At 41.4% G+C, this 19,432-nt stretch overlaps 1 protein-coding gene across 4 annotated transcripts; it reads left to right on the forward strand.

Moving 5' to 3' along the window:
- The first annotated feature begins 2,514 nt into the window (after positions 1-2,514).
- On the forward strand, positions 2,515-17,228 carry LOC105039842 (ABC transporter C family member 14). 4 transcript variants are annotated; one of them, XM_073250428.1, is made up of 13 exons: positions 2,577-2,854; positions 3,085-3,245; positions 5,154-7,420; positions 9,844-10,164; positions 10,907-10,993; positions 11,553-12,182; positions 12,443-12,607; positions 12,786-13,080; positions 14,052-14,266; positions 14,706-15,011; positions 15,581-15,644; positions 16,231-16,470; positions 16,675-17,228. In XM_073250428.1, exons 3-13 carry the CDS (start codon positions 5,318-5,320, stop codon positions 16,773-16,775), a joined length of 4,527 nt encoding a protein of 1,508 aa, XP_073106529.1. In that variant the 5' UTR covers positions 2,577-2,854; positions 3,085-3,245; positions 5,154-5,317; the 3' UTR covers positions 16,776-17,228. The 4 variants fall into 4 exon arrangements, with proteins under 4 accessions (XP_010914443.1, XP_073106529.1, XP_019703927.1 ...); XM_019848368.3 differs by having other exon boundaries at positions 3,085-3,231; XM_010916141.4 differs by lacking the exon at positions 3,085-3,245 and having other exon boundaries at positions 2,515-2,854.
- Positions 17,229-19,432: the final 2,204 nt, after the last annotated feature.

Genomic DNA, 19,432 nt, shown 5'->3' on the forward strand with positions numbered 1-19,432 from the left:
ATGGCATACCTTCTTCTTTTCCTGTGCAACCTACTTTGGTTCCCTCTTCACATCACAACTATGTACGAGACATGCAACACAACCATTTATGAGACATGTGATGAAGCCTCCCAACCAAACCTACCACCTCCACCAACTCACCATTTACTGAGGGTTTGCCATCGGCTTTCTTATCAACATGATTTCCTGCTGCTCAATTAACCAACTCCAGCCATCTTTTCTACTATGAAAAGAACTGCTTTTTATTTGTAAATGTTTTATCCTAGGATGGATTCTCCTTTCTATAATCATTTCTTATGTCTTTTCCTTCGTTATCGAGCCTAACCTATATGATGGATGGATAAGGAAGTAAAGATAGACCCGTGAGTCCTTACTCTCTACGATACAGGAGGAATGAAAGAAAGAATAGGTGATATTTATATTAGATTTTTATTAAACTACTATTGATAAAAAAGCATCGTTATTAGCAATTTATAATATTTATGTGCACTAAAAAGTAAGACAATATATACTTATAACCTTTATAATTCATAATTATATAAAAATTATACTTTAATTTAATTTGATAAATACTTTTGTAAATTAATTACATATGAAATAATTTACTTATATATTAATTATATAAATAAGTAATTAATTTATAAATTAATTAGCTTAAATAGCTAATTAATTATATATAAATAGTTAGCTAGGAAATAATGAATATAAATAGTAAAATAGATTGTTAGAATTTTATCAAAAATTAATAAAGAATAACTTTATTAGCATAAAAAACTATCCGTTGTCATTTGTAGAAAATCGTCCGTCGCATGCTTTATTCATCCTTTCTTGACCCTTCTAATAGGAAAGATACATATTGGTGAGGCAGGATGGACGGGCAATTGTTCATTTTTATCCGTCCTTTCTAATATTTTAAAATAAAATATTGAATCATCCCTCTCGTGATCCTACTCAAACATTGGATTAGAGTTTTGCAAAGGTGATGCTGTTAATTTCTAGTGCTATTGATATTAAAATTAAAGCACTTTAGGCTAGCAATACTTGTTCTTCTGTTGCACTGCCAGCTGGAGTGAGGCCCATTGCTTGTTAGTTGGTTTTCAAAATGAACGTGAAGTTAACACCAAAAACAAATATATGGATGTATTTAATACATATTCAATATACTTGATATATATATTTTTGAAGAAATGCATCTCAATTATTTTAAACGCTATAATTTAATGGGCTCATCAGTCCATAAATGGCTACTAGCATGGTTAGTTGGCATCCCAATCCAAATGGACCCAGAAGTTGTCTCAAAAGAGGGATAATTTGAATGAGACAATGAAAAAAAATTCTTTTCTTGGATCCAGATCATATTGAAATCTAACTTCTTCATCTCTGGGCATTACTTCATCCAAAACCCCCTCAACCTACTTCCACCAAATAACAATGTTCTCCGAGACTAAATGTAATTAAAAAAACTACTATTATGAAAATGTATTTAGCACTTGTTTAGTACAAGTTTGGGCCTCTAGCATTACTCAATAATTAACGCACAAGTCCCACCTTATATTATCTATCTTTTGTGTATTGCATCAATCCTTAATTGCCACCACAGGTCTTTACCCAAAAAAATTTGAAACAATAGATGGAGAAATCTAGTATAGACTAATTAGTGCAAGTAGGGACAGCAATGAGTCTTCTTCTTCTTCTTCTTGGCTTTTGAAATAGACGTAGTCTTAACTTAGTTATCTTTAAATAGATTCTAAACAAATCAAACTATTACATCCAAAAGATGGAAATAAACCTATTCCTGCATTCTCTCCATTGAAGACATGTCTGATTGAGGGAAGTTGGACTCTGAAATGATAACGAAAATGAGTAGTCATCTTGATTGAAGAAAGTCTCATTCAAAATTTCGGAGACAAATGAAAATGCCTTAATCCTTCAAAATCCAATTCTTATTCTCCCTTGATATTCAGAAAATATTTTAATTTTAATTTTGATTCTAATCACAAACAAAATATGTTGGAGTATATGGTCATTATGATTCCCATTCAAATCCATTTTGATTTCAATTATTATTCCGATTGCAAATTAAACATGCCCTAAATCAATTCCCACTCTCAAATTGATTCAGATGCTCGTAGTAAGAGAAATTATTAGGTATATCTTGGCAAAGTCATCTTAGGCCCTGTTGCTGTCACACATTCAGAGAAGTAAGAGAAGAGGTATTTCCTTCTTAAATTCATGGATCTGGTCCACCTTGCCTGCCAAGGTTTTAATTCGGTTCCAGGTTCAGCCGGCAACCTCACAAGTAGTGCTCCGTGGCCAAGGCTCTACGTCTGGTCACGACATCAAAACCCAATCATCCACCACAGCCGTGCGATTGGTGGATCGAGCGAGATTAAATGTGGAACAGTGGACGCGATCTCAAGCCAATCATCGCTGTCGCGTCACCGCCTCAGCCAAGTATTCCCCAGCTTTCACGCCCGTTTGCACAAAACTGTTACCTTAACGGAGGTGACCGGACCACGGGGATCCCTGGGCTTATATAACTGCGGGTAGTCTTCGCTCGTTCGGTCATATTTCTTCTTCTTCTTCTTTCTTCGAAGGCGGCTGCTCGTCGGCCGTCCGATCGCTCTCTCTCCGCCGGAGATTCTCCGTTCCGATCCGGCGGACGAGATCGAAGAGAAAAGGAGAGGGGGAGAATCTCCGAGAAACATCGAATAATTAAGCGGAGAATTCGATTAGGTGGCGCCGATCGAGAGGACGGAGAAGAATCTCTGGGAGCCGTCGGAGAGCTCAATCGAGGAGCGTTGGATCCGATCGAGAGACCCCCTTCTCCATCTCGCCTCGCGCCTCCTTGGAGGTAACTCTTAAATTAAAAAAAAATAAAAACGAGAACTCTTAAATTCTTTTTTTTTTTAAATCCAATTTTTTCTTTCTTAAATGGTGAAATTTAACTATTAATTTATTTTACTCGGTGAAATTAAATAAATACCTTTTTTATTTTTTATTTTTGTAATAGCTCGAGTATTGAGATTTTAACGTGAGGAATTCCTGATACGGCCACTCTTTTTTTTTTTTTTTCCCTGGTAGAACGCTTTGTAGGTCGTGGTGGAGGGGGGTGCAGTTAGTGATGGTTGGAGCGGTGTTGTTGGCGCGTGGTTGTTAGTTGGGGACCTTAGGACCGAGGCCATCTAGAAGGCGTGATTTGTACCGTAGGAACCTCTTGGATACGGCCAGGTGCGAACTGACAGGTGTCCCACCTAAAACAAAAATTATAGTCGGATTCCATGGACGATAGTTTGCTCGCTAAGTTATTAGAAAACTATATATTTTTTATGCACAATAAAATCATAATTTTATTTATTTTTAAAAATTTAAATGGAAATTTTATTTGAGCACTGAAATTGCTGAAAATTATATTTATATTTCATCCAACCATTCTATCACCCCCTAGACTAATAACAGAAATATCTTTTAAAGTATATACAAATTGATGTGGATATTCATATTAGAGTATAGGTGTGATGGTCTAGTAAAATTTATCACATATTATTTTTATAAGAAAATTAATATTGAGTGATATTTTTAGTCAAAAAATTAATATAGAGTGATCTTTTTTTAGCCAAACTTCTTTATTACTAAATTCTTCTTTTGAGTGTTGTATGCTTTATTTTTTTTTAAGAAAAATGCTCTCTCACATTACTACATATGAGCCAATTCAGAAAAAAAAAAAACCAGCCAATGCATATTTTTTAAAAAAATTATTGGTCCAGATTCTTCTACAAAAAGAGACACGTACTCCACTTTTGCTCTATCTATAACTTAATTTATGTAAAGAACTTAAGTATAATTTTGATTGAATAATAAATGATATTAAGAGCATGTGTAGGTCACTATATGTAGCACTGATAACTTATAGGTACAGTTGAACATGGGATTAACTTAAGCATAAAAAATATTAAATTTTAAATAGGCTCGATTGAAAGTCTGACTAAAAATGAAGATAGCCTAACTTTATTTAGAGGTGAATGCTGCTAGAGTGGACACATAAAACATCCAACAATTTTCCTGTATCTCATTTCTTGTTAATATCAGATAAGAAGTATAAGTTATAAGAAAACTTATTATCATAATTCATAACATTAAAACTTTCACTACATGCCTTTCCCTTCTAGATCGTGATCATCATATATGGCAACCCAAACCCTTTTAAAAATTAGTGAGATATTATATGTAATTGATATTTTCTAAAATAATACATATGTTTTGACATGGAGGCTGCATTCTTGCAGCATCAAGGAACTACCGCAAGCTTCCCCCCTCCTCAAAATGGAATATATATATATAACAATTTTCAGTGCGGGTATAAGTATTTCTTTCCAGACTGCTTTACACCTCGCAAAATTGGTTTCCCACCTAGAATCACAGTCTATATCGAAAATGCGTAACGGGCAATAAACGATTACGAGCACCGCAAGCACCTAAATAATTTAAAATTTTATTTCCCTCACGTGTTTGTCTCTTTCCAGTTCTGTACTTGTACTTTTCTCCCCCTTTTTTTTCTGATTTTTGCTTTTCTTTAAGATATATAATTTGACATAATTTTCGCTCTTACAATTATTTTTATTTTCCATCTCCACTTCTCACAAATTAAGAAAAGTCGTAGCCCCCAACATTGATATGCTGAACCCAAACTTATTGTACCCCACCTATTCTTCACCCAACCTTACACCCTCTTACTTAAACTCGGACACACCTAATGGGTGTGTCAGTGGGTTTGGCTGTCCGTCAAGTTTATTTTATAGGAATACACCCAGTCGCCTCTGACCACTTGTTCCTTCCCAACACCTACCCGCCTCCTAATCTTCTCTCCCCCTCTCTCTTCTTTCCCAGCAAGATCCCGCTTTTATGTAACAGTAGATAGACGGCCGATAGGACTCCCAGAGCACACAAAAGTGAAGAACCCTCCGTCTTTTCTCCCTCCCCACCCTTTCTTCTGTCTTTACGGTATCTAAATTTCAGCGTATTCTATGCTCCATGCAATCACAGCCATGCACCCACCCTCTTCCCACCGTACAAACAATTTCAGGAGACCTCCTTTGTGAGACTCCATTTCAATAATAACACCCCCTCACTCGTCATTTTGGTCTCCCTCTCAGGAACTAAAGAAGGAGAGATCATTGAAGGCAGGACAACGCACCAAGAAACAAGCAGCAGCAAAAGCAAAGAAAGCTCTCTCTCCCTGTGTGTAGATGTACTATTCTCTATTTATTTCATTCTTAATTTTCCAACAACAAAAATAACGAAATAAGCCTCCACCCCCATGGCTGCTTCTCCTTCGTCCCTTTCGTGGTTCACCTCCCTCACGTGCGACCCCTCCTCCTCCATCCATCAACCTCAGTCTCTTCTCCAATGGCTCCGCTTCATTTTCCTCTCACCGTGCCCGCAGCGCCTCCTCTTCGCCGCCGTCGACGCTGTCTTCCTGCTCCTCCTCCTCGCCTTCGCCCTCCACAAGCTCTTCTCCCTCCTCCTCCACCGCCGCGGCGGCGGCGGAGAACCGGACTCCGATGCCCAGAAGCCTCTGCTGTCCAGGTCCCGGGTCGTTCTCCGGACTGACCTCCGGTTCAAGCTCGCCCTCGCGATTTCCTCCCTCCTCGCCGCCTCCTTCGTCGTCCTCCTTGTCCTCGCCCTCACCCGCCTCCCCCGATCCGAGTGGCAGCTCGCCGAGGCCGCCTTCCTCCTCCTCCAATCCCTCTCCTACGTCGCCGCCACCGCCCTCATCGCCCACGAGAAGCGCTTCCAGGCTGCCAAACATCCCGCGACCCTCCGCCTCTTCTGGGTCGCCACCGTGCTCCTCACCGCCCTCCTCTCCGCCTCCGCCGTCCTCCGCTTCGTCGCCGCCGCCCCGATCTTCCCCGACGACGCCCTCTCCCTCGTCGCCCTCGTCCTCTCCCTCCCCCTCCTCTTCCTCGCCATATCCGGCTCCACCGGCGTCTCCGTCGACCACCTCCCCGCCACCAATGAACCTCCGGCCCGGTCCGACCTGAACCACCCTGAACCGAATGTGACCCTGTACGCGACCGCCTCGATCCTCTCCTGCATCACGTGGAGCTGGATGAACCCTCTGCTCTCCAAGGGCTACCGTTCGACGCTGAATCTGGACGACGTGCCGTCCCTGGCGCCGGACCACCGGGCGGAGCGGATGTACGAGCAGTTCCGGTCCAAGTGGCCCCAGCCGGCGGTCCGGTCGGCTCACCCGGTCCGGACCACCCTCCTCCGCTGCTTCTGGCCCCACGTCCTCTTCACGGCCTCCCTCGCCATCCTCCGCCTCGTCGTCATGTACATCGGCCCCACCCTCATCAACCGCTTCGTCGACTACACCTCCGGCCAACGGTCCTCCTTCGCCGAGGGCTACTACCTCTGCGCCATCCTCCTAGCCGCCAAGTTCGTGGAGGTGCTGGCTTCCCACCAGTACAACTTCCACTCCACCAAGCTCGGCATGCTCATCCGCTCCACCCTGATCACCGCCCTCTACAACAAGGGCCTCCGCCTCTCGTGCTCCGCCCGCCAGTCCCACGGAGTCGGCATGATCGTCAACTACATGGCCGTGGACGCCCAGCAGCTGGCCGACATGATGCTCCAGATTCACTACATATGGCTGATGCCCCTCCAGGTGGGCACCGCCCTGGGCCTCCTCTACATTTATTTCGGCCCGTCCGTCACCTCCGCCGTCGCCGGCATCGCCGGCATCATGATCTTCGTCGTCCTGGGCAGCCGCCGCAACAACCGGTACCAGTTCTCCCTCATGGGCATGCGGGACAAGCGCATGAAGGCCACCAACGAGATGCTCAACTACATGCGCGTCATCAAGTTCCAGGCCTGGGAGCGGCACTTCGAGAAGCGAATCAAGCAGTTCCGGGAAGGGGAGTTCGGCTGGCTGGCCAAGTTCATGTACTCCATCTCCGGGAACATCATCGTGCTGTGGAGCGCGCCGGTGGTGGTCGGGGTGCTGGTCTTCGGCACCTGCGTGGCGGTCGGCGTGCCGCTTGACGCCGGCCTGGTGTTCACCGCCACGTCCTTCTTCAGGATTCTCCAGGAGCCGATGCGGAACTTCCCGCAGGCGCTCATCTCGGCGTCGCAGGCGATGGTGTCGCTGGAGCGCCTCGACGCCTACATGACCAGCGGCGAGCTGGAGGAGGGCGCGGTCGACGGCGGCTGTGACGATGATGGGCGTGGCGCCGCGATCGAGGTGACCAATGGCACGTTCGCGTGGGACGACGAGGCGGAGGAGGGCGACGCCGCGCTGAAGGGGATCCACGTCAACATTCGGCGCGGCGCGCTCGCGGCCGTGGTGGGGACCGTCGGATCCGGCAAGTCATCCTTCCTTGCCTGCCTCCTCGGGGAGATGCACAAGATCTCGGGAAAGGTATGTACATGTTCCTCTTCTTCTATGCATGCATCTCTAGCCGTTCATTTAGTTTGAACCTGCGTGTGGTTAAAACGGGAACGTCGTTAACCCGTGATAAGGGGCCGTTACAACCGGAACCCAATGTAACGGCAATGCAGGTGCTCCCGTGCCCCCCGGTTTCCTTCTTCTACCGCACCGCGTTCGAGTAGGATTCTTTGGCTCACCGTGTCAGGATTTCGTTATTTAATTAAATGAAAGCGTGATCGCCAAGTCCCTGGGAAATCCCATTGTGCCTCTGTGTCAAGTAATACTAGAGAGTAGAGGTCGTGACACGTGGGATGAGAATTCTAGACACTGTCGCTGCCACCGAAACGCGTGCCACTGATAAATCGGCACGTGCGCTAAGTGTACTAAACTCGTTAAGTTTTATTAAGAAAATCGTTCCACACGTTGCCACGCCATGTCAGACGCCGTAGTTGACCCGCCTCTCTCTCTGTCTGGAAAGCCTAATTTTCTTTTTTCCTTCTAGTTTTTGATTTTATTCTTCGGCTCGGTCGTATGCCGCGTGTTAGACTTTGACCGCTGAAGCAAAGCAAAAGCCAAAAAGAAAAAAATAAAAAATAAAAAACATGTTCAGGTGGTATCTTCCGTGATCTTCTTTCACCGTTCGATCGCACCCAGCACAAATCTCCAAACACTCTGGGCATATATCTCAAAATAGCTATTGCATGATCCAACGGTTGATTTGAATGAAGTTGATTCGCGTACACCCCCAACCAACCAGTCGGGAAATGCCGTCACACAGAAATTTTATGTGGGTCCTGCTCTCCGCATTCCAGTGATTAGGAAGCAGCATGGACGGTGGATCCATTTCCTCATAAAAATTATTATGCGTGCGTGTTGAGGGCTGTATTTTTCATTTGCGAGGGGAAAAAAAAAAAGGATTGCTATGGTGCGGTCACTTTGGGTCGGCATCAACTTAGAAGAGATTCATACGGCTCATCAGGATTCTGTTTTAATCGGGGACAAATGATTCTGTGTGATACTTTCCGTGAAAGTGTGAAAGGCAGAACGGGCAACGGATGGACCATGAAAGAAAGATAGTGGTACCCTCACATGCTTTTAGATGTGACAGCACCACACATAGTTTCTTGCACGCCTTTCTATGCTAATTAGAGGAAGATTATTAGAAAGTAATAAATATGCAAAACTAGCGGTACTATGGCTGCACTGCAACAATAAACAATAGCAAAGCACTTCTACCAAAAAAAACAAAAAACAATAGCAAAGCAGGACCAAGGGGAGCATCATCAGTTTGTACTTCATGCATGTTCTATCAGAACTGAGTGAGAAAATAAACAATTTTTGAATTATTTGATGACCTGAGAAAAATTCGGAGGAAAAAAATAAACAATCATGGATTACTGGAGAATATTACCAATATGTTTGCAATAGTGTCACCATGCTCTAAATAGTCCTTAAGGATTTAACAAGCTCAAGATATCCATACCCTTGTCTTCTATTTTTTCTATTGCTGCTCTTTCATTCGTATTATCAGACAGATCATAACCACAGAACGAGTTTCTCATTCCTAAGAAAAACATCGATCTACATTGCGTTGGCTTCATAGGACAAATCAGGTGTTTGTTCATTGTTCGGTGAGTGAAGTATTTACTCATGTATGTCTGTTGGTTGTGATAAAGATAAACAATCTAAAATATAGAAAACCAAGGTACTTGGTTGTCTTATTGGTAAATAAGATTTTTAATGTCTTCGTGTGATCATAGAGTGTAATAGTAGAGTGTTACTATGAACTAGAGACCATTTGTTTCCTTGCTTTTCACTTCTCAGTTTTTTCTTTTTTACAGAAGCCATAATTATTGTGTAGCTATTGATGTCAACAAAAAAAGAAAAAAGGAAAAAGGACCTTGCACTTGTTTAAATGCATCCAGATATTATAGGATGTTGGTGGCCACCATCTACAAGAAAAGCCATACGGTATAATTTTGACCATCAGCACACTTAAAAAGTATTAGGTAGCTATAGAATTTAAGAACAAGGCAAGCATGTATAACTCTATAAAATGGAGTTTGTTTTACAAAGTGATATGTTTTAAGAAGTACACAGAATATCAAATGTACGCGTACAACTTCCCTTTAAATTTAGTTGAATCAGGTGAAAATGATTTGTGCAATGTTGTCAATATTAGTTAACATTTGTGTGCTTCAGCTTTTCTTTTTGAGTTTTACATCGAGGTATATTTTTTTCCCTTTTTTATGAGAATTATTGATAGTTGTAGCTTTCCCTTTTAGTATTTAAACAAATCTTAATGAATATTAAACTGTCATCATCACCAAAACCACTACTACTGTATCATAAATGTAGTTAAAATACTGTATCTAACTCTCATTCTGATTCTCATTCACATACTATGGTGGCAGGTCAAGGTTTGTGGGAGCACAGCCTACGTATCGCAGACAGCATGGATCCAAAATGGAACCATTGAACAGAACATCCTGTTTGGACAACCGATGAATAAGGAGAGATACAAGGAAGTCATCCGGGTTTGTTGCTTGGACAAGGACTTGGAAATGATGGAGTTTGGGGATCAGACTGAGATTGGAGAGAGAGGGATCAATCTCAGTGGTGGACAAAAGCAACGCATACAGCTCGCCAGGGCTGTTTATCAGGATTGTGATATCTATCTCCTTGATGATGTCTTCAGTGCCGTTGATGCTCACACAGGCTCGGAGATCTTCAAGGTGACTTTCTTTCACTTTTGGTCTTTAGACTCTTGTCGGTAATTTAAGTTATTGTGGCCCCTGTTAGCAGGAAGACAAATTACGTGCAATTACATTATACTTATTTCCCCTCATTATTACTTAAACATAGTGAGCACCGGGTGCAAAAGTGATAATTGAGCTTGATGGTTGGCCCCTCCCTTTTGTAGGTGGACACAACTGGAAATCTTTGTTCATTTTTTTTTTTTTTTCTCCTTAGGTCTCATTTGTTATCCGTCCATTCTCTTACCTTTCTTTTTTTTTTGTAGAACAAACTGCTTTTTCAATTATTAACACCCGAGTCTACCACATGCATAAGAATCCCTTTGGATAGAAAATCTGGTCATAAACCAAAAGATATGATCCAATACCTGTTGTTTCCTTTTGGTTTTAAATGAAGGGCTTTGTTTTTTTCCTTTTTCTAAAAAGAAAAAAATGCTTGGCATTTGATTTGGAGGTTTTAGGAGGCTTTGGAGTCCAACAGGAACTGGGCTCCTGTACTTTTTATTTCTTACATGGGGTGCAGCATGCGAGGCCCTAGTATCCAACATGCTTGCTGGACACCGGGGTTTTCCCATTATGTATGGTGAAGATGTCTGTTTATGAATGCACTGAAATGCATGCTTGCTTGTTAATAGTGAAGATGCCAATTTATGCTTGCTTGTCATACATAGCGCTTTATATATTCTAAAGTAGAATCATAACTTTCAGCTTATTGTTGTAGGAATGTATAAGGGGTGTGCTCAAGGAGAAGACTATTGTGCTTGTAACACACCAAGTAGACTTCTTGCATAATGCCGACCTCATATTAGTAAGTGCTGTATCGCTTTTGTCCATATTCTTGATTGTGAGATTTGAGGTGAAGACAGTAGTTTCAGCTGCTGAAGAGAACAATTTCAGAATTTGTGTAGAAATTGACTAATGATGTTCAGTCATTTGCCTTTTATGCTGCTGCTTTAAATTAGTTGGTAATATCCTCTTTTTAAAAATGATTAGTTGGTAAAAATATCTTAATTAGAACTTTTACAACTTTTTCTTCATTTGTTTCCTGTGATGAAGTTCTAGCCGCCATTTTTCTTGTATTTTGTTCTCCTTTCCTCGGTTTCTTACATCTATTAATTGTCAACATGATGAGAGTATTCCTGTGTTACTTTAAAAAAAAACAGTGTCAGACTGTCAGTAGATCTTTTTCCTATTGTAGGAATGCTGTTATAGATGTCTTTCATGAGCATGCTCCTTTTAAACTTTACATATTTATCACATTTCTTCATTCTCTAAATTAGCTAATCCCTTCTCAGTACTGATAAATTTTTGGCAATTAGCTAAACATTAAATTTTTTTCTCCTTTCTCAATAATGAACAAAACACAGGTCATGCGAGATGGGGCAATCGTACAATCTGGAAAATACAATGAATTACTAAAGTTAGGCTCAGATTTTGCAGCACTTGTTGCTGCTCATGACAGTGCCATGGAACTTGTTGAACAGAGTGGTTCAGTTGGGGAACACATTGAGCATCACTCAAAGCCATCAGTACAACCTGCCATAAATCAGGAGCAATCTAATGGGGAGAACGGTTCTGCGATCTCACCAAAGAAAGAAAAGGGCACTTCTAAACTGATAGAGGAGGAGGAAAGGGAGAGTGGTCATGTCAGCTGGAATGTGTACAAGTTATACATCACTGAGGCTTGGGGTTGGTGGGGAGTAGTGGCAGTGCTAGCAGTTTCATCAGTGTGGCAAGGTTCGCTAATGGCAGGTGACTATTGGTTGGCGTATGAGACATCTGAAGAGAATGCAGCTGCATTCCAACCATCCTTATTTATTCAAATTTATGCGACTATAGCCGCAGTTTCAGTCATCCTTGTCACGGCCAGGTCCTTTCTTGTATCATACTTGGGGCTCAAAACTGCTCAGATCTTTTTCAAGCAGATTCTCAACAGTATCCTGCATGCCCCAATGTCCTTCTTTGACACCACCCCATCTGGAAGAATTCTTACCCGGGTAGGTCTCACTTTCTTCTGATATTGTTTTTATTTTACACATGCCTAGTATGCCAACGTCTGTAGTAATGAGGCGATTTGAGTACATTGCTTCCAGTTGGTTAGTGTCTGAATCTGCATCATCTCATCTCTATCTTAGAAGATTGATAGCTTTATTTGCACATTTCCTGTATTCTCTTGAAATCAAAGGTCGTTGTGTTTTTCCACTGGTTGCTCGCTAGACATATGGATTGTTCTGACCATTTTTTCTGTTCTTTTCAGGCATCATCCGATCAAACCAACATCGATCTTTTTCTTCCTTTCTTTGTAGGATTTACTGTTTCAATGTACATCACAGTGTTTAGCATCATCATAATTACGTGCCAGGTTGCCTGGCCAACTATAATAGCCATAATTCCACTGGGATGGCTGAACATCTGGTACCGGGTATGTTTCAGTCATTGAAATGCATAATTTATGTCTGCTCTATTAAAATTTCTTTTCCATTATGCTGGTCCACATATTCCATTTTTTTTTTTTTTAAAAAAAAAAGACATGCTTTTATGCTTTGATATGAATGTTGTTTGGAAGTTAATTGTTTCTCTCTTTGCTGTCTTGGTTGCAGGGATATTATATAGCAACATCTCGGGAGCTAACCCGTCTTGAGTCAATCACAAAAGCACCAGTTATCCATCACTTCTCAGAGACCATTCAGGGTGTCATGACAATCCGGTGCTTCAGAAAGGTGGAAAGCTTTTCCCAGGAAAATCTGGATAGAGTTAATTCAAGCTTACGAATGGCTTTTCACAACAATGGTTCCAATGAGTGGCTGGGATTCCGGCTAGAATTGATAGGAAGTTTTGTCCTCTGTATCTCTGCTTTGCTCATGGTCATGCTGCCTATCAATTTTATAAAACCAGGTATCAATACAAAGACACAGTATCACTAGTATCAACCATTTTCATTTTCATGGCCTTTAAAAACTAGCAAGTTCTCTGAATATTTGCCTATGTTAATCATACGCTGCTGACATGGCCATTAAAAGTACATGTTTTTTGGGGGCGAATAGATCACTTTAGGTTCTTTGGGTAGCTTTGGGACCTCCATATCATCTGCACCTTAAGTGAAATCTTAAAGGCTTCATATGCATCATCTTCCTTTTTATGGTTTTGCAGTATGACACCGAATATCTAAAATTCATGTATATATAAATATAGTAGATACCAATAAGATTATATCAGGTTTCAGGAATTTTGAAGTGCTGCCCAAAGCCTGTCCCTGGATGACTTTAGAATATTACTATCACCAACCTCCAATCCATTTCCCATTAGAATAGAGCCAACTATGAGAGCAACTTGTAGTCTAAAGGTTGCATGTAGAAATTGATTGACCTGCTGACTAGACATCAACACTTTAGTGCTAAATTTGCACCCACAATTGAGCACTAGGGAGTGGCACGTCATGAAACCAAGAAGGCAAGCTGGTGAGCAGGGGGATGCACCTGATATAGTTTGAGCTCATGCAGCTATGGAGCAATCCTCCAGAATTCCCCTATACCCAGAAAGAGTCTAGCGAAGGTGAGAAGGTTTGATACAAGAAATTGTTTTCATCTTCATTTAGTATAGCAATCTAAAATAAGGATATTCTCTTGATACATGACAATTTTAACATATGGGATTAAAATCAAGTATATAATGGGAAAAACTACTGTGCAACTGTTATCAGTATGCTCACTAGAAGGAAAATCATGCGTTCATGTTTTTTCTTTGGGATCATGTATTGAAAATCCTGTATTCCTTCCCAATGCAGCTCATATATTCATTTTTTAAAGAATAATTGTTGTGAACTACCATGAAATCTGCAGGAGTTAATCTTTGTTTCTATGTTGCAGAGTATGTTGGTCTGTCTCTCTCCTACGGTCTCTCTCTCAACTCTGCATTGTTTTATGCCGTATGGATTAGTTGCTTTATAGAGAATAGGATGGTTTCCGTAGAAAGGATAAGACAGTTCTGTAATATTCCTTCTGAGGCAGCTTGGGAGATCAAAGACTGTCTTCTGTCGTCAAACTGGCCAACCAAAGGAGATGTTGATATCAAGAATTTAAAGGTTACTGAATAATTTTATTTTATTTATGCAGTTAAAGCCAAAATCTCATGAACTTTCCGGTGGACTGTGAACTTAATATGTTTTTTGTACAATACCAGTTCTAGTCTTCAATTACTTCCTGAAATACTTAAGTTGTCCAATTAGTGTTGTTAGATGAAAATCCCAGATAGCAATGCATATGAGGATGCATATTAGATCCAAGATAGTTTTTCCTTTGAAATACCAGTTCTAGTCTTCAATTACTTCCTGAAATACTTAAGTTGTCCAATTAGTGTTGTTAGATGAAAATCCCAGATAGCAATGCATATGAGGATGCATATTAGATCCAAGATAGTTTTTCCTTTGAAACATTGCTCCTACTTGTTATTATTAGTTTAAAATTTTTACCCAGGCATATGTGGGAGTGGTGTTAAATTGAGCTATTCTTCTGTTTGTCCAGGTTAGATATCGACCAAACACTCCTTTAGTTCTTAAAGGGATTTCAATCAGCATTCGTGGAGGAGAAAAAATAGGAATTGTGGGAAGGACTGGGAGTGGCAAGTCAACATTGATACAAGCTCTTTTCAGAATAGTAGAGCCTTCTGGGGGCCAGATAATCATAGATGGAGTAGACATCTGTACTTTGGGTCTTCATGATCTCAGGTCACGCTTCGGTATTATTCCTCAAGAACCTGTTCTGTTTGAAGGAACAGTTCGGAGCAACATTGATCCAATTGGAAAGTATTCAGATGATGAGATATGGCAGGTATCAGTTATATAAAATCAAAAAAAATGTATTTGTGCTATCTGTTTATGATAATGTCTGATGTTTATTGTTTACCTTTTCTTGAACAGATTAATCTTTTAGGGTCTAGTGATTCTTTTAACATGGTATAAAAGCCAAGAGTCTTTTCTTCTCTTGACTTTTTTCCTGGTTGAGCTATTCTAGACTCATCTTGAGTCATTCTTGACTTGTTCATGCCTTTACATGTCATGGTCTGGGCTGCATGTATTAGGGAGGGGGGTTGCTAAGGCTTAATATTCATTGTTGACCCCAAGTTTTGCCGTACCAGTCAGTATCGTACCATACCAATCGGTAGAGTACGGTTCTGGTTGGTACCATACCATATCGGATGCATCATATCGTATCGGTACTGAATTGATACACATTCTCATATCGTACTGCATATGGACATTGTAATAGAATGGTATTGGTATGGGGCCTGGCACCGAGATGGCAAACCTTGTTTGACCCCTTGCATGACAGTTCAAGCTTTTGGTTTCTAGTGGTTAATAGCTTAATTGACAGTTGTCTCCCAATTTGCCTATTTACAGGCACTTGAGCGTTGCCAACTCAAAGATGCTGTCGCTTCAAAACCTGAGAAGCTTGATGCACTGGGTATCTCCTCTCTCTTATCAGTTGGTTTATTGTCTGACAAACCAAATATTCTTTACTTTTGCTTCTGTCTTCTTCTACTTGTTAATATGAGAAGGTTGCTTCCTTTTTCTCAAAAACAAAAAAGGAAAGGAGAAAAATGTTGCCTCAATTATTTAACAAAAGTTGCATTTAGATGGAGTGACAGTCATTTGAGAATGCAGTAACACCTGTCTACGTCTTGTAAAGCTCAGAATTCCTTGCACCAGAAAAGCCCAGGATCCCAATTTTATATGGTTAAGCAGTATAACCACTGTTAGAAAGATTAAAATCAGAAATGTTTATGTCAGGAGATACAGTTCTTGGTTGTCTATGTAGAACTTGATGAAATGGAACGCTGTGCGATATTGTTTAATGGAATATGAAATATTATGATGTAATGTGGACCAAGTTCATCTACTATTTTTAAGAAAAAAAAGAAACTTGAAATAAAAAAGAAACTAGCTCATTCATTTGGCTGGCTTTGAATGTTCACTATGTTCAGCTTGCTCCATACTTTATGATATTTCCTCTTCAATATCTCATGCATTTTTTACATTGACATTATCAGTGGCTGACAATGGAGAGAATTGGAGCGTGGGACAGAGGCAGCTTCTCTGTTTGGGACGGGTGATGTTGAAACGCAGTCGTATCTTGTTCATGGATGAGGCAACTGCTTCAGTGGATTCACAAACCGATGGTATGATTCAAAAGATTATTCGAGAAGATTTTGCAGCTTGTACAATCATTAGCATTGCTCACAGGATACCCACAGTCATGGACTGCGACCGAGTTTTGGTTGTAGATGCAGGTAAGGTTCTTTCTTTTTCATATTAAAAAAAGTTCCCTCAAGGAGTCATAATAGTTTATGGATCTCACTTTTGTAATGTTAAATTTTCTTCATTTCATCTATGACCTTGATGCTTGGCATAAGTTGGTCATCCATTATTAAGGAAAAGTGTGGACCAGTGAACATTAACTGCAAATCTAATAATTGTTTTTTATGCCATACCAGGATTAGCAAAGGAATTTGACAAACCAGCCAACTTGATCGAACGCCCATCCCTCTTCGGGGCATTGGTTCAAGAGTATGCCAACCGCTCTTCTGATTTGTAGGTCACTAGTAAGCTGAATTCTGCAAAAAATGAAGACATGGGCCTGCCTCAATCCAAAGAACAACATAGGGGTGTAGGAATCCTAATGCGCTGACAAGGTGGCGGTTGATGGCGCTGGATCATAAAAAAATTGTCTGGAGTAGCAGGACATAAGAACATATGCATATATGTATATTTAAGAGCAAGGATGTGGAGCAATTGAAGGTATCTTACACCACGGTTGTTTGATACTTCATAAGTGGATGGCATTTCTTCAAGCTCCATGACTATATTTGAGCTGTGATTGACTGCTAAATTCTGATTCAGAAAACCATCTGCTGAAGTTCTCACACTCATCAAATTTGAAGAATTATATATGTAACTGGTCTATGTTATGTTCTAGTGGCAGTAAGGCAGCAGAAAATTTTGCAGTGTACAAGCTCAGACTTGAAATAAAATTTCCTCTTCAAGTGTAGCAACTTTTCTCTATTTCTTATATTGCATCAGATAAACTTTCAAATTTGGGTACACATCACATAAGATTTTAGATGAATGATTCTTTGCTTTGGCACTTTTATGCGGCAATCTTTGCAGCTTCTTACTTGCTAGACTTCTGTGCTGAACAGCCCCAAATCCACTTGAAATGTTATAGAAGGAATAAATACATGTGATCAAATCCAAGCATTAGTTTTCTCCAAAGAATCTGATGTTTTTGTCCTGACCCATCTAGAGTGCTTCCTCTCTCTCTGTCTCTTTCTCTCTCATTGAAGAAGAAATGATGCAGAATCAGTTTCTCCAGGGGACTGAAACCTTTCTAGCTAGCATTAGTTCCTCTCTAGTACAGATGCTAGTACCCTCTTTTAGCACCTTGATGGAAAGTTATTGCTCAAGCTAATAATATGAGAAGTCGAGATCCTAATAACAAATTTTAGTTTGGCAATTGTCGACCAATATCGAAGTCTGTATTTGCTCCAAATTGTTGCATTTGTTAATTATCTTTTGTTTCTTCAATTTACAAGAACTTGGAATTCAGTTGCACTACTAACAAAATTCTCATTGTGACCCTATAACTCTGTTCCTTGAGGAACCAAAAAAGGGCAGTGCTGGATTTCATCAGCTGAGGAGCTCTTTTTGCATCATTTGTTTGCGTTCCCGGTTTGTTATGTCCACTTTTTGATTCTATACGTACTCTGTTCTATATAAAATACCTTATCAATGTTCGAAAATGTGGTGATGTAGAAGCTAGAGATATAGAATGGATCTGAAAATAAATGTTATTTAGCTCTGAAGACGAGACAGGGACACACAAAATGAGGTTTTAGAGAAATTTTACGCTCCCATTTGTACACAAGGTTGGTGATGCACTTCCTCGGGTGCACAACCAAACCTCTATTTAGACTCTTCTAAGGTGGATACACTTGGATGGTTGTCAAATGGACTTGTACTCATTCATGAGAGGTCAGAAGGGAGCAAGAAATGTACCCAACGCATACTTTAAAACACATAAAAAAACTGAAATCAATTTTGAAAATCATCAAAAAAAAGAACAAAAAGGGAGAAAACATGTGACAAAACCAAAGAGAAAACGATGTGCTAAAAGCAAAGAAGCAAAGCATGTGTTAAACGTGGAAAACAGATGTTAGATGTACTTAAGATTTGAAATTTGAATTCAAAATTGAACATTTGAAACAAATATGGAAACTTGGCCAATCATGAGCTCGTTGATGGTTGCTATCAATGATGTAATGATAACTGTTGGGATATACCGACTGGTCCCCCTCATGCCGACTCACCGTTGGGCCCACCTGACCAGCGCCCGACTCTACCGACCGACGACTGTTGACACCGACCAACCGAGTATACGTCGGTCGGGCAGACCCTCTCCACTCTCGACTGGCCAAGCTGTGGAGCCCGATATCCGACTCTCGCAACATGCCCGACTGACCATAGGAGGGTCCCTGGGTTTTCGCCCGACATTCTTCAACCAGGCACCGACATACAGTCGGTCGACTCCTTCAAACGCCGTACGACTGCTGGAGACTGTCCGTACTGACAGCGGCGTGCGGCATAGCCGCCCTGGGACATTATCCCACTTAAGGCATGGGTCAACCCTAGTGATTTGACAACCCCACGGTGATTTGACAACCCCACGGCGACTCTGACAGTCTTCGGCGATTTGACAATTCTCCCATTGTTTGCGCCATTAATGACGGCGCCATGCCGCGCCCTACTATAAAACGGGGAAGGCAACAGTGTTGGTAGAGGTTCTTTTCGCAACCCCTGAACTCTTCCTCTCTAGCTCTCTCTCTTGCTGAGCTCCTTGATTCTTTTCTAATGTTGCCTAGTCTCCTCTCTGACTTGACCATCGGAGGGTCCCCGCCGGAGACACCTCCGGTCAGTGCGGACTTCTTTTGCAGGCGCTCGCTCCCGACGACCAGGCGACGAGGGGATTGGCCGCAACAAGTTTTGGCACGCCAGGTAGGGGCGAGAACAGGGATTACGACTCCCACAGAACTTGAAACATCCTTTCGAGATGACAAGAACCAGAGCTCAGCAGTCGAGGGCCACCGGATCGGCGAGGCACTCTTCCCGCCGGGAAGAGGCCTCTCTTCGACCCTCCATGGCGGAACCTAGCTCTCCACATCCTGTGATGACCACGGAGGCGCAGATCTCGACGAT

Source organism: Elaeis guineensis, chromosome 1 (genome assembly GCF_000442705.2).
Source record: "Elaeis guineensis isolate ETL-2024a chromosome 1, EG11, whole genome shotgun sequence".
Lineage (NCBI taxonomy): Eukaryota > Viridiplantae > Streptophyta > Magnoliopsida > Arecales > Arecaceae > Elaeis > Elaeis guineensis.

Coding starts and splice junctions, on each gene's coding strand:
- LOC105039842 (XM_010916141.4), top strand. CDS start 5,318: ATGGCTGCTTCTCCTTCGTCCCTTTCGTGGTTCACCTCCCTCACGTGC. Junction 10,165..10,906: donor CAGGCTCGGAGATCTTCAAG/GTGACTTTCTTT, acceptor TTATTGTTGTAG/GAATGTATAAGGGGTGTGCT. Junction 12,183..12,442: donor CTGGAAGAATTCTTACCCGG/GTAGGTCTCACT, acceptor TGTTCTTTTCAG/GCATCATCCGATCAAACCAA.